Consider the following 16274-nt stretch of genomic DNA (forward strand, 5'->3'; position numbering starts at 1 on the left):
TGTCGTCCACATATTTGAACCAACAATGTGGGCATAAAGGAGCTGAACCAAGAGCCGTAGCTTCAAAGGCTTCCATGAATATTTAAGCTGCCAGCGGAGATAGGGGAGACTCCATTGCTACACTGTCTGTCTGTCTGTCTGTCTGTCTGCTCTTAGTATTTTCCTTGCCATTTTAAGTATACTGAAGTCAGGCACAACTCAACCAGGTCGTATATGTCTGGTGAGACATGCTCCTGAAGGATGGCATGTTCATAAATAGTGACTTCACATCAAAGCTGAGTCCGCAGCTCGTGGTCTAGTGGCTAGCGTTGCTGCCTCTGGATCAAGGGACCCCAGGTTCAATTCCCGGCTGGGTTGGGGACTTTCTCTTCCTGGGGACTGGGTGTTTGTGTTGTACTAGTCATTTCATCATCATCATCATCATCATCATCATCATCATCATCATCATCATCATCATGTGTGACAGTGGCTAGATTGGACTGTGAAACAACTTGGACTGTGTCAAAATTGGGACTCTGTATGGATGCTGATGACTGTGCAACTGAGTGCACCACAAACCAAGCATCATCATCATCATCATCATCATCATCAAAGCTGACCATGATAACCGTAGGTACAATTGTTTCTCCTTTAAGGCATTTTGGTAAACAGGAGCCAACTTCTCATTCGATAGTGACCATCAATCATGGCACATAACACAAGAGTCAATAGACAACAGAAGTTATGCTCTCCCTTCACCGCAATAATCTATTAAAATAAAGTTTCCTCTCCTTCTTCCTTAAATGACCAATGAAACGAACTATATTTCTAAAACTATGACGTAATGGCATGCGCAGTGAACAGTAACAACAAAATATAAGGGACCCTGCATAGCTAGAACGCACCAGTAGACCCAGAAGAAGGCCGCTGCAACCATGACCAAAACAATGGTTTTTCTCCAGCAGCAGTAGTTTTATACATGACATGGTACCATACCCAGAAAACTTTAATGTCAATAAAATCAAGACTTTAAACATTGCAATTGATATGTGTTTAATGACGAAAGAAAGACAGGTCCAGTATCCTCATCAATATGACAGGTGTAGTATCGTCACCAATGAAATCATACAGCAACCAAGTGAAAAATTCATCTGATCAATTACTGACTATTGGTGCTCTCGCTGATGAATTTCTTGATGTTGGATGCACCATTTTTTACATGACTGTCATGTGAAAGATAAAAAAAATCATGTGCAAAGAATACCAGTCCTCCATGGCAATGCCTATATAAAGGATAAAATTTGGCATTTCCATTGGGATCTTTCTGAACAGTCGTTCTACAGTCCTGACCTCACTCAGTGCCTATTACTACTTCTCGCACTTGATACAACAGCTTGGTGGAAAAAGGTTTGAAGATGGCAGCTGCTGTTTACTAGTTGAGTTGTCATATGGAGGACTATGCACAAGAGTTGGAAGAAACTAGCATGGCATTATGGAAAGTACTTAGAAGTGAATGATGATTACTTGGAAGAGTGAAACTGGTATATAGGAAACTAAAATCGTCGATGGAAGTTACTTTTTAATATATACTTTTTATGACCAAACAGCTCTTACTTTTGGAACATGACTCACACAAACAGTGAATGCCTGAGCAGAACTTCTACTACTAAGAAGTTGCAAGTGTCGTGGTTAAACATTTTTAGCACAATCTTGACTATGTATTTCTATTACACAATGTATAGCCAGAAATGATCAATAGTAATCAGGCTTCCTTTACAGAACACCAGATAATGTGTCTTCCAATTGACGAAGTACGGTAGTGTCTCATTAGCTAGTTCATCAGTATCCCTTCACATTCAATACGTAAGTTATATATAAAGATGGATAGGTAACAGCTCTTAGAAAGTAGTCCAATTTTATTTGCAGCCTTCACTATGGTTGTTCCTTAATTACTCAATCATTTTATGATTAGGCTTCCTTGCTTGGCTCTTAGTGATCTTCCACATATTTCACAAAAGAACCTACCTACGTTCTGTAAGCGCCATATTTTATTTTTATTTATTTATTTTTCTTCCCCTCCATTGGAGCCCCTTATAGACACACTGCTATCTTCTGGTTAACACAACTCTTGGTTTTTGCTACACATTAGCCACACCGGACATTGCAATGGAATAACAAAAATTTCATATGAACATTATCGCACACATTAGAGACACGTGTCAGAATGATGCTACTGCACATCACTCTGCCATCAACCTTATTAGAAGTTTAACATTCCAGGCAGTTGGAAAAAGATATCATTGTCATATAAAACACAGTTCTCCCAACTGAAATGAAATGTCGTGTGGCTAGGGCCTCCCGCCGGGTAGACGGTTCGCCTGGTGCAAGTCTTTTGAGTTGACGCCACTTCGGCGACTTGAGTATCGATGAGGATGAGATGATGATGACTAGGACAACATAAGACCCAGTACCTGAGCAGAGAAAATCTCTGGCCCAGCCAGGAATAAAACCTGCACCCCTTGGCATGACATTCCATCACGCTTACCACTCAGCTACTGGGGCGGACAGTTCTACCAACTGACAGGTAGTTAAAAAAAGACATGAACAAAGGATTAAGGGCACTAAAACCGAGGTTTGCAGTCTTCTTGGTGAACCTACTCGGACAGTGATTTAGCCCTGGCATTATGGAAAAAGTAAATTTGGTTGGCTGGAATGAGGGCATTTGATCTCACTTCTCTAAAATGTTTGTCTAGTGTCTTATTCAGCATGATACCTTGCTCAGTAAACACTAAAATGTTATTCAAGACACTTTCAGCGTTACACATGGCACATCTCAGTTGGCACAATGGCAATATAAAAACAACCTGTTAATACGCTGAGAGGTTAGTTTTGAATGGCTGTCTTGGTCTGGTATATTCAAAGAAATGGAAACCAAGGGTGCCTATTTGTATGGCCTCTTGACCTTTTCTTGTTGGTCTTGATGTTCACTAATTTTTTTACTTCAAACCTGTGTGGCAATAAAGCAGAATAGTCAGCCAAAAGCAAAGGCATCAGCTTCACTGTGGGCACTTTATACATGAAGACAAATTCCCATATACATCTGAAGACTCAACAAAAAACTGCTGCTATAGGAATGTAGGGAGCATGTCACACCAAAAACTATATTTGTCAATGTGCTCAAGAAGCTGTTGCACTGTAGTACATTTGTAATACAAAATGAATATTAAGCACTTTATAGTACCATTTTATTTATTAAAAATGGAAACAGGATACCTGATGCTGAATGTATCATCTGGGCAAAGATTACTGCAAACAAAACATATCAAACAATACCATTAAAAATAAATGGGTTTATTTGGTACTCAAAAAAGTCCTAAAGGAAAAGATTTTCAATCTCTCTATATATGGAACATTAAAACTGACTACACATGAGTGAAATGATTACCACCTGAGTTTCAATTAACTGAACCAGCTTCCAAAATTATTGTATACCCAAATTATGTTAAATGCATGGCTAAAAGACTTTGAAATAGGGTGTATCCACTTCTGTGGCTCCATACAGGATATACAGCACTTGCCACTACTAAAATTGTGTATTGTTCACTTTCAATCGGTGAAAATGTAATGTATCTTGGAAGCTGACAGTAAACAACACTTTAAGTTGGAGGGAAACAAAAAGGTTTGGAAATATGGCATTACAGTAAAGTAATGAAACATTGGTTTCACAGCACGTCAATATTCTTTAAAGCACAAAAATGGTTTTAATTTTAAAAAGAATTAATACCAAGGACAAAACACCAAGACATTAACTAGGCATAAGAATCTCTTGATAATCACAGAAAATATAAGAAATAAAGCATGTCGATGTCATATTTGATAGACCTGACATTGTATGAGGGTAAACAGCAGTGAGAGGTGGTGTACTGTCGCATTTTGATTTCAAAGAAAATAACAGCAACAACTAATTGAAGAAAGGCAAGAAGCAGCAGAGGAATGCTGGATAACTTCCCAACTGTAAATCAAGGGTTTATAATTACGAAATAATAACTTATTATACCAATACAATATTAACTAGCCATGACAGTGACAAATTATTAGTATCACAATGGAAGACAATATATATAAGAAACAATGGGGGTTACACTGCTGGCTAATTAATTTCATACAAAACAGAGAAATCCTTGGAAACATTTCTGATAGGGAACACTGTACCCAGGGTGCAATATCATTAACAGTTCTGTCTGAACGCATCTGCAACAATACATCAATGAGTATTGAGTCCAATACTTTAAACTCATGCTGTAATAATACAAGTATCGTGGCACAGTAGAGAGAGAATTTAGACGTGCGTATTAAAACTGATGTAATAAGCAATAACTATGTAATTTTCATGGCTGCAGCTGTTCAAGCAAAGCTGTGCATCACTCAGAGCTGCAGCAAGATTCGATCAACAGTGGTTCTCATGCAAGCTACAGAACAGTTCATACCCAGAAGTCTGTTGAATCTCGATTCCTCTGAAGCAGTTCTTCAAAAGGAATACTGCAATTTGCCACAAAATCGTCCGGTGGGATTGCAGCATCGTGGAAAACCGTCAGCCCTAGGCTGACGGCGCCCTGCACGTCGTGCTCGAACCATTCGTTCCACACCGGATCGAAAGTCTTGCATTTCGTTGTCGAGCGACTCAAGTGGCTTTCATCCACATCTATCGACACATAAGGATCTATTGTTGGCTGATCATCTGGTTTCCCAAACGTCACATTATGCCGCTTTTGAAAATCGGTAGGTCTCAACCCGCAAGCCTCGCATATTTGTACCCTTACGGTTCCAGTGAACATTGGCGTCGTCTGACCCACAACTCACACAATACTCTTCAGCAAACCCAACTCCCCACTCACGTAACAAAATCGTACGTCAACCGCATAGGAAAACTCTTAAAATTTCTTCCAAAAACAAGGCTTTCTTGACAGCCATGAAGGTCGATTTTGATAAAAATTCACTGCACTCTAATTAGCAAGCCCACAATGCCTTTCGATACGTCACGACTAACATGGCGACATTTGGCAGATTGGTGATGTACAGTTTATCCTCGAAGTACGGCCGAAAGTCAACATTTTTCACGTTTATAAACCGAAAAGAAAGGTATTTAAATAATTGCTTTACATAATTAAAACGATTTTTTCTACTTTAAGCTACACGTACGAGTCTAAGATACGGTAGCGTGAATACTGTGCTGCTGTCCAGCCAGCTGTGGCTGCAGTGTGTACGCTATCTTTGAGTACTTTTGTGAACTATAAACTTAAGAATCGATTTTAATTTTACTCTGACTACGAAATAAAATTAATATAATGTGAAATACTTTCAAAAGTTTGAGTTTCGAAGTCTGAGTATAATATACATGCGTAGCTGTGAGCGGTATCTTTTTAAGCACCGTATCTCAACCAATTTTTGATGCAGTGTCTGAAGTTCAATGTATCCTGTGAAGATTTGAAATAATAGATACCATTACTCAGAAAACTATACCCGTGTGAAACTGTAATTCATTTCCTTTTTCTTTTGCATAATTTAAGGGAATGCAATACAGCTAGAAAAGTATATTAGAATATTGGTGATCATTCTTGGTAATATTTTACAGGTGGTTTTCTTCGGCGGCTGGTCAACCTCTCAACGTCAGTACCAGTTGTACCAAGAGACTTAAAGAAATTTCAAGCGACGGCTCTAATTTGCGCATCACTGTGGAAGGAGGAGGCTGTTCGGGTTTTCAATACAAATTCGACTTGGATGAAAACATTAATGACGATGATGTGTAAGCTGTTTTGATGGAGATTGGAACTAATCTAAGTATTCCGTTATATTTTTAAGGAAAGAAAGAAAACTCTAAACGAGGAGTTATATTGCCATCTATGTTGCCATAGTGTCTGTTAACAAGAGAATACAGATGGCAGTTTTACTTAGGAATGGTGGTCATTCGCAGAAATTTAAGCGGGAGGGGGGGGGGGGGGGGGGTGCGCCAAGACGCCAAAATTGCCATTTTTTACATAAGTGAGTTGGCCAGATAACATCCCACAAGAACTGGGTGCTACAATTGGCTAAAGTTCAGATATTTGGAAAAGCCATAATTGTGATGGAACCATACATAAAAATTAATAAATGTGGATTAAGCAGCCACAGGAACTCACTTCTAAAAGTGTGCGAATTCTGTAGGAAATAAAAACTGTAGGCTACTCCATATTCCAGGGAGCAAATTTTTCAAAATCTATTGAAGTTTGAATCGGTCAGCGTGCATTGTACACATTACAAAGTAAGACAATTCATTCCCTAATTTATGGCTTAAATAAGTACATATATTAGTGTAATTATGCCTATAAAATTCATTTCCATCCTGTTGCTATCTATGATATGAGAGAACTCTATTCATCAACCTATAGACATCTTGTCGAGTCACATAAACATAATGAAGAGCACTGTAGCTCAGCTTTTAAACTAGCATATGTTGTCAGCTGAACTTGGAGCAGTAGATAGATTTTTTTCCAATGCTGCAACTGAACTGAGCACAATATGAATACACCATAGCTTGAGCAGGTATGCTTGAGAATCAGGTCATGTAACACTGTTGAAGGATATTAATTTATTGACTCAGCATGTTAAGCTCTACAGTTGCCTTGATTTTATTTGCAAAGAGTAGGATACATATTAGTATCATGTTTCTCCCTCCCTTTTATTCTGTGCACATTCATCACTGCACTACAAGTGAAAAAGACACTTGTGTAACACTAAAAAAATAGGTAGGAGGAAGGCATTGGCAAATCATCTCCACAAGGACACTTATCCAGGACAGTAATGTGTACTGTACACGTTACTGGCAATTATTGTATATTTTTCATAATTTCCTTTTTTAGTCTCGCAGCATAGGGCTGCAAGTGAAATGGATTTGTTTATTAAAAAACGCAATGCATGAAGCCTTCAGTGGCCACTGTAGCAGAATGTTATTGAAAGTTCTCATAAAACGCAAAAAAATCTGGTTATACAGAAAGTGGCAACAAAGTTAGTGTCTAGACACTTGTGGATGACACCAGAAGTGCGGCTAAGCAAAAGCAAAAATGTTGAATTCTGTCTCTTGGGGTTGCTTGGTAATTTGGAAGAATGCCTGCAAGAGATACATATAGGAGGAGTGTCTGTATGGAGACAGATACTGAGCCGGCCGGGGTGGCCGAGCGTTTCTAGGCGCCACAGTCTGGAACTGCGCGACCGCTGCGGTCGCAGGTTCAAATCCTGCCTCGGACATGGATGTGTGTGATGTCCTTAGGTTAGTTAGGTTTAATTAGTTCTAAGTTCTAGGAGACTGATGACCTCAGAAGTTGAGTCCCATAGTGTTCAGAGCCATTTGAACCAACAGATACTGATTATGTTTATGGTGATGGCAACTACAATGACAAAATATGATCGATATGGATTTTGTGTACAGCCATTTCAGATGATCAATGTTTGAAATTATTATTTTATTTTTTAAATTAAATAAAATCACGGGGCTAGGTAAATGGATGAGTGAGGGTAAGTGGATGAGTATTTATTGTAAAAAGTAAGACTGTAAAGATAATTACTGCTTGATTCAATCACATCAGTATGTTACAATTTTTGAGGGTGCTGTTGGCAGGAACCTAATAGATCAGGTCAATTGAAGCGTCCGATCCCACTCGTCGGCTTGACCCGTGACGTAAGGCTGTTGTGGTGTGTGACGTCACGACGGTGCGGAATTTAGTTTGTGAGAGTGGCGTGTTTGTAGGTGTCGTTTTGATGTGATCGGTGGTGCTCTCTGGTGGTGTGTTAGGTGATGTTTTTGGTTTAGTTTGCGAGTGTGGCGTTGTGTGTGAATTTTGGTAATTTGCTTTTTTATGTCTTTGGTAGGTATGGATATGACTGACAGGGTCAACAGTTTTTGGTTGTCGGCTATGATGAGGGACAGTGCGTTGTCTCTGATAAAATTTCTTCAACTATTCGGATTTTTGGATGAAGTCATGAAGTGTTCAGTATGTCGTGAAGAAATGAAGCTTACTTAAAGTTCCGGCGTCTCTGACCATGGACGGTTGTATGTGGAGATGTCATAAGGATAACAGGTCAAGGGAAGTGTTCAATCCCAATGTGTGGCTGTGAATGTTGGTATTGGTGTAAGGAGATGTTTTTGAGCTATATAGGCCAAGGGAAGTGTTAGGTCCTAATTTATGGGATCGGGAGCTGCTGTTGAGCTATACAGGGTGTTACAAAAAGGTACGGCCAAACTTTCAGGAAACATTCCTCACACACAAATAAAGAAAAGATGTTATGTGGACATGTGTCCGGAAACGCTTAATTTCCATGTTAGAGCTCATTTTGGTTTCGTCAGTATGTACTGTACTTCCTCGATTCACCGCCAGTTGGCCCAATTGAAGGAAGGTAATGTTGACTTCGGTGCTTGTGTTGACATGCAACTCACTGCTCTACAGTACTAGCATCAAGCACATCAGTACGTAGCATCAACAAGTTAGTGTTCATCACGAACGTGGTTTTGCAGTCAGTGCAATGTTTACACATGCAGAGTTGGCAGATGCCCATTTGATGTATGGATTAGCACGGGGCAATAGCCATGGCGCGGTACGTTTGTATCTAGACAGATTTCCAGAACGAAGGTGTCTCAACAGGAAGACGTTCGAAGCAATTGATCGGCGTCTTAAGGAGCACGGAACATTCCTGCCTATGACTCGTGACTGGGGAAGATCTAGAACGACAAGGACACCTGCAATGGACGAGGCAATTCTTTGTGCAGTTGACAATAACCCTAATGTCAGCATCAGAGAAGTTGCTGCTGTACAAGGTAACGTTGACCACGTCACTGTATGGAGAGTGCTATGGGAGAACCAATTGTTTCCGTACCATGTACAGCGTGTGCAGGCACTATCATCAGCTGATTGGCCTCCACGGGTACACTTCTGCAAATGGTTCATCCAACAATGTGTCAATCCTCATTTCAGTGCAAATGTTCTCTTTACGGATGAGGCTTCATTCCAATATGATCAAATTGTAAATTTTCACAATCAACATGTGTGGGCTGACGAGAGTCCGCATGCAATTGTACAATCACGTCATCAACACAGATTTTCTGTGAATGTTTGGGCAGGCATTGTTGGTAGTGTCTTGATTGGGCCCCATGTTCTTCCACCTATGCTCAATGGAACACGTTATCATGATTTCATATGGGATACTCTACCTGAGCTGCTAGAACATGTGCCTTTACAAGTACGACACAACATGTGGTTCATGCATGATGGAGCTCCTGCACATTCCAGTCGAAGTGTTCGTACGCTTCTCAACAACAGATTCGGTGACCGATGGATTGGTAGAGGCGGACCAATTCCATGGCCTCCACGCTCTCCTGACCTCAACCCTCTTGACTTTCATTTATGGGGGCATTTGAAAGCTCTTGTCTACGCAACCCTGGTACCAAATGTAGAGACTCTTAGTGCTCAAGTCCATAAGCTGAATTATTTCAAGCATTCTTTTCATTATGTCTGTCTGTGACTCAGTGCCTCCCACATATGTTGGGTAGCAATCCACCCTTTGCTTATTGTTGTTAAAGCATGATCTTAGAGTGACTGTAGGTTGTTTCAGAATGACTTGGCAGTTTTATATTTGGCTGTATGCTTTTAATACGGATAAATGCAACTTAAATGTAGTTAAATAAAAGGGTATCAGACAGTGACATAGAGGACCAATTCCTAACATCTTTGCTGAGGGAATATGGAACGGTACAGAATGAGTCCAATCAGTTCTGTTGTTGGTTCCTAAAATACTATCAGCTGTACACTACAAGCAGGACCCCTTGTGCTCTACAAGGGGCACATTAACTTCTCTTATGAGCACAGCCAGCAAACCTATTCCTGTTTATGTTGGAAACTTCACAGGATTATGTGTGGTGTGGTCTGGTCTGTTTTACCAACATTTGTTGGAAAACTGCGACAGCTAGAGGCAGTGACTTGGAACACTATTGCTCTGTTATTGAGTGCCACAGTGGTTGAATGCCCACCAAAGGAGATGGACTTGGATGGCCATTAGGTGGCATTGTGGCCATGGAGCACTGTGCTCACATGGCGAGAGCACCACCGTCTCACTACTTGAGTGCGCAGCCAGTAAGTTTCCACACGGCTGATAGGCAGACCCCCCAGCACAGTTCAGTGCTCACAGTTGATATTGTCGCATCTAATTTGTTTGTACTGGGACTGCTTGAAAACTACTTGCTTGTCACCCTGTTACTCTCTCTGGTTGCGTCTTGGAATTATTGCTCAGCTGTTCTTGGCGTTATTGTTGTCATTATGGCAAAGACTTCGCGTATCACTCATGTCATCTAGTTTGCTTGTCCTTGTCCTGGTCTGTCATCTTGTCTGCAGTCTGTCTTACACATTTCACTCCCCTACTGTTAGTTTGGGTTACTCTTCTCCACCCGGTTCTCCCACCTGGCGGCATCCTCTGTTTCTCCACTTCTTCCGGTGTTTCTCCGCTTCTTCCGGTGTTTCTCCACTTCTTCTGGAGCTCCAGTGTTGCACCGATATCTGGCTACCTATGGATGTAGTGTTGGTGATGAGGAAAAGGGAAATCGTTTAGTAGCATGGCAGCTACACTGGTTTGCCTGCTGCAGCAGCTCCAATTAGAGTTGTTACAATAATAGCTTCAAATGAACTAACTCATTGCACACAAGGCATAGATACATCAGGCTTCAACACTTCCTGCTACTGACACTCCCCTACAGCCCCCGTTGTTTCCACCTATTGATGGTGCTAAGGAGGACTGGGACACTTACTTGTATCACGATCAATATTTTTGTCTTGTGCTGCACCAGAAACTTGCTTCCAAAAGTTGGCCTAACTGTCAGACACTGTCACACTCTCCTTTCAGGAGATACACTTTCTGCTATTATTCCCAAAGATACCATGTGGTTGCCTCCAGGCTCAAGTTCTGACAATACCATAAACAGCCAGGACAGTCATACCACTCATGGTTCATTGACTTGCAAGGTCTCAGCCACAAATGTGATTTCATTTGCTTCGTATGTGGATTCTTTGATTTGTGATGTGGTGGTCCAGCTTGCACGGATTTGGAGGTCTGCACTGCTCTGTTGAAACTAGATAACTCCTGATTGGGGGACATTTTGCACATTGCACACTCGTTCAAAATTGGACAGTCTGCTGACAAACAGCTCATGGCGAGGCGACAAGATGTGGCTGTTGGGGCACCTCCACACGCTTCACTTTCACACTGCAGGAGAGGACAGCCCCAAGTTGCAGCACCAGTGTGATTCCTCCCTGTCTTAAGTATCTGTGGCTTCTGAGTTTCTCGTTGCAGATCTCAGAGACCACTCCCTTCATGCTCATAGCGATTTTTACACTCACTCCCTGGTGGATTGCCCTGATCACTGGGGGTCCTGCACACTTTGTGGCAAAGAGGGCATCTTTGGTCGATGTATCATAGCTGCATAACTTGCCCCGGCCCACGAGCGCATCAGGACACCATACATGCATTGCAGTCAGAAGTCCTGTTGGGTGACAAATTCATGAAGAAGTTACATCTTGCGTACCATGTTTATAACAGGCACATCTGTCTTCACGTGGACATGGGAGCAACGATCTCTTTCATCAAATTGGACAACATATCCATGACTGGGCTCATCCGAGTTGTTTGCGCCCTCACAGCGTTTGGTGGTCTATGGAGACAGTTCTATTGCCCTTGGTGGGCAGTTCTTGGTAACAGCAGCCTACAAATACATTACATGGCTCATTGTGTCATTTTTTGTTGACTACCCATTAGCTGCTAACATTTTTGTCCTTGATGCCTTTGCACTGTTTGGGTTTACTATCTGTGATAAAGTCAGAGTTGTATCCAGTGCAGTCCCCTTTCAGGAACTGGACAATCTTTACTTGGCATTTACATCACTGTTCCACTGGATTTGGGCTGTGCTTTGGATTTTCAGGTGCACATAACCCTTTGACTGGGTGCCACGTTTCAGTTTACCATTTCAGTGGCTTTATATACTGCAGTGAAGTAAGAGTTTCGTTGTCTCCAGTTTCCTGGAGTTGTTGAGCCTGTGAAATCTAGTGTATGGGCCCAACCCCCTTCATCATACTCAAGAAGCCCAATTGTTCTCTTTGATTATGTGGGGATTTCAAGGCTACCATTATTGCTCAATTGCTGGTCAAAACTTGTCCTATACTTCGGACAGAAGAACTTCACAAACTAGTTGGTAGGGAATACTACTCAAAGATCGACCTTACTGATGCTCACCTTCAATAGCCTTTAAATGAGACATCCCAGAACATTGTTGTCTTCAATACGCCCTTTGGATTATCTAAGTAGAAGCGACTTCCATTTGGCATTGCCTCAGCTCCAGCAATTTTTCAAAGGTGTTGGGAACAACTGACACTGCATATTCCATCTTGTGTGAATTATCTGAATGATCCCATTCTGACGGGACCCTCCTGCTTGGAGCATTTACAAAATCTCTGCTCCCTCTTTACAACTGTGCCAGATGCTGGTCTGCATCATTTGGAGAAGTATAGATTTTTTCACCCAGCGGTAGAGTATTTGGGGCATTGGTTAGCCAAAGATGGAATCAGGTCTACCGATCGAAATGTCTCCCTCATCAATTTCCTTACCTGCCAAGGAACTTACCTGAACTGCATGTGGTTTGGCTGAAGGCAGTTTTTACTCCAAATTCCTACTCCAAGCAGCCCACACTGCACAAAAGAGGTTCCCTACAACTGGACCCCTGCATGTGACCAGATCTCTACCCAATTACAAACCGTGCTCAAATCTGCCCCTTGTTCCATGCCATTCTCTCCAGAATGTCCATTGGTTTTGGCAGCCAATGCATGCTGCATTCGCCTGTAGCATTGGGACATTTCTGACGTACAGGAAAAAGGATGGCTCTGAACAGCATACGAATCCAGGTTGTTGACACCTGCACAGAGCAATTTCTCACAGATCGAAAAGGAGGCGTTGGTGATAATGTTTACCATTAAAAAATTTCATGTCTACCTTTTCAGGACAAAGTTCTCTCTAATTACAAATCACAAACTCTTGGTTACATTATTCTAACCCCAATCCAACATCCCAGAGTGAACACCTCTCTACCTCCAGCATTGGGCATTGTTCCAGACTGCATACAATTGTACCAGCTGGCTTAAGCCCTGGCACAACATTCTCATGACAGCACCTTGTTACATCTACCCAGCCCTGTGTTTTGACCAAACATGGGGTCCTCAGCTTCTGCATCAATACTGTACGACACCATATGTGGGCTGGTTTCCCCATCATGACCACACATATCACCACTGCCACACACCACAAACCACCCTGCAGCAGGTCTGGCAATAGGTGATCTGTGGTGGCCAACCTGACTCATCCACTGGTTGGCAACCATGCTGAATCCATGGAAACCCATTTCCCACAGGCTCTCAGTTCTCAATGAGAATTTCTTTTGAAAACTGAGACAGACACAATCAGGTAACCCTTCCAGCCAAATTGTAGAAGTCAGTCCTGTGCTTGCTGCTCCAAGAACATTGGGGAATGTTCCACTTGATGGTGTTGCGTTGCTGATACATATACTGGCAGGGTATCAATAGCGATGTCAAGAGTGTGGTCCATGGCTGAAGGGTGTGCCCAACACTGAGCAGTACCACCACAATCATCTGCACCCTAGCCTGCACCTCACTGTCTCTGGGACTGTATCCACCTCAATTTTGTGGGCCCATTTTTGGGATCAAAGTAGTTGCTCATCGTGGATGCCTATTTAAACTATCCATATGTGGTACAGAAGGTGTCCACATGATCAACGTTGCTCCCACTGCCTTCACACAGGGTTTGGCCATTGAAAGGTTACCTCACACTTTGGTCTCCAATAATGGGCCGCAATTCATGGTGTCTGCTTTGTAAGAGTTCTGTTTAGCCACTGGCATAAAACATGTACTCTGCCATCTGTTTCCTCATTCCTCAAATGGTCGAGTGGAACATCTCATTGAGACCTTTAAACAACAAATGAAGGAAGCTGTCAAATAATCTGCCTCTCCATTATCCCTCACCCTGCGTTTGAGTACCTATTGCACCGCGTCCGATTGACGGTCGTAGCCCTGCCAAGCTGCTTCACAGGTGCCAACTACTGGCCCTGCTTTATACTCTGATGACGCCAACTCCTCCCACTCTCTCCTCATGGCTATCTCAGCATTACGCACCTGATATGGCTGTGTGGACCTTCTCCTGTGAGAGTACTGAGTGTTGGACACTGGTGATGGTAGTAGAGACCCACGGGCGACGCGTTACGTCTGTCCAAACACAGAAGGGTCTCGAGTGTCACCACCAAGACCACCTCCAGCCTTGAGCCCAGGTCATCCACTGCCTTCCATCGCTGCCTGCCAGTGACCAGGAGACCACAGGGGCAGTGCCACTGGTGACTGCCAGTGACTCCCCATGGCTTGACTGGCACAACATTCTGCATCCATAAGGATTGGGATAACCCTCCAGTGCTCTCACCTCCAGTGGTGTCACAATGGACACTGCTGAACATCCTGTCTGGCCGCAACCGGCAATCAGAGCAACTAGGTTTTGACAATACATCTTTCTCCCACCCACACCGCCACCCCCCACAGCACAGTCTGCGGCATTTCCACCCTTATGTGCCTGCTTTTGTTGGGCGTAGGGTTTGGGGGGGGGGGGGGGGGATCTGTTAGTGGGCACTAAGGAGGTTGAATGCTCACCAGAGGAGATGGATTTAGATGGCCATCAGAGGGACCCACAGCTGTCACATCTGTCTTTGTTGTACTAGAACTGCTTGATAACTACCTTGCTTGACACCTGTTTACTCTCTTTGATCATGTATTGGATTTGTCTCTCTGCTGCTCTTGGCCTAGTTGTCATCATTGTGGCAAAGGCTTTGCATAGCACCTTATTGCCATCTAGGTTGTTGTTCTTGTTCTGGTGTCTCGTCTTGTCCACAATTTGTCTGTCTCATTTCACTCGCCTTCTATTAGTTGGGTTACTCTTCCACCTGGGGCATCCTCCATTTCTTTCAGAGCTCCAACACGCACACAGCACCCTTAGATGACAACCAACACCTGTGTGATTTTCTTTATGCGCAATTGCAGAATTGCTTTGCAGGCACACAATGCTGTAAAAGATAATGAAAATTTTGTCCTTGACAGTCTGTCTATAGATGTATGATGCTACAATTATGATCATACATATTGAAAAACAGTAATGACACACTAGCAGAAACTGATTACAGCAAATGTCAATGTGTATTTTAGATCTGAGAATACACTAAATTAACTGAAACTGATAATTACAATTTAAAAATCCTTGTCTGTACTGTTTTGATCATAAAATTCGCCTGGGAGCTTACCATCCTGTGGTGAGTATGTGCTCAGCTACCATGAGACCCAGCCTTTGCAGCATTACTTTCTCTTTGTGTGCTGCAAACCTACACTTTGACTATCTGTTACCTCCTCTGACTTTCTGTCGGATGGTCCTTGTGGTGTAGATCCTTCTTGGACTTGTTCATGAATTTGGCCTTGATTTCTAGTTGCACTCCCGGTGCTATCTTCATCTTCTACGCAAAGCCTTCCTGTTGCCACAGTATCTCATGGTGGGAAGCCATCAAGTACCTGCACAATGGTAGCTCTCTGACCGCACAGGGATTGCACTATTGGTTCATGCACCGCACACTTCCCACATATGCCTTGGAGTATGTGCCTGTCATGACTGGAGCATGGGGACTGCCAACAAAGGATCACTGGCCACGTAGCCATTTCTGTGCCTAGATGGCAACCTTGGGGAGAGCCCCCTTTTGGAGTGGGTTGCACCACAGCTGATAGTTCACACATGAAGCAACTTAAACTGCCTCCCACTGGTGGTAACATGGCCTCAGCAATCTCTTCAAATGGAAAGGCCTCGTATAGTGCAACAAAGTACGATTCCAACATGCTCCCTTCCCTTGCCACACCATGGAAGAAATGCAGGAGTAGACAACAAAGAGCAAAATCTTTCCTCCAACACCTGAACCGGGGGGGCTCTTTGTTAGCCAAAAAGCCTTATTTTTTGGGGAAAACATTGAGGACAAATACGGGGAAGTTGCAGCCGGCTCTGAGAGGAAGAGTGGTTCCCTCCTCATCAAAATGCCATCTCCTTTCCAGTAACAGGCACTGCTCTCTTGTGGAAACTTAGGTTACATACCCATGACTGTTACTCCCCACAAGAGTCTCAGTATGGTCCGGGCCATCATC

At 42.8% G+C, this 16274-nt stretch overlaps 2 protein-coding genes across 2 annotated transcripts in view; one reads left to right on the forward strand and one right to left on the reverse strand.

The window, feature by feature from the left end:
• The window catches only part of LOC126184229 (calcium-independent protein kinase C), a 221155-nt gene extending 216331 nt beyond the window's left edge, over positions 1-4824 (reverse strand). Inside the window, exon 1 of the mRNA XM_049926602.1 lies at positions 4467-4824. Coding sequence (XP_049782559.1) covers positions 4467-4814 — 348 coding nt within the window. The 5' untranslated portion in view covers positions 4815-4824. The remainder of the gene's footprint in view (positions 1-4466) is intronic.
• Positions 4825-5007: 183 nt separating this feature from the next.
• LOC126184257 (iron-sulfur cluster assembly 2 homolog, mitochondrial) overlaps positions 5008-16274 on the forward strand; it is a 28762-nt gene continuing 17495 nt past the window's right edge. Inside the window, exons 1-2 of the mRNA XM_049926628.1 lie at positions 5008-5118; positions 5612-5782. Of these exons, the coding sequence (XP_049782585.1) occupies positions 5027-5118; positions 5612-5782 (263 nt within the window). The 5' untranslated portion in view covers positions 5008-5026. The remainder of the gene's footprint in view (positions 5119-5611; positions 5783-16274) is intronic.

This window comes from Schistocerca cancellata, chromosome 1, assembly GCF_023864275.1.
Source record: "Schistocerca cancellata isolate TAMUIC-IGC-003103 chromosome 1, iqSchCanc2.1, whole genome shotgun sequence".
Taxonomy (NCBI): Eukaryota; Metazoa; Arthropoda; class Insecta; order Orthoptera; family Acrididae; genus Schistocerca; species Schistocerca cancellata.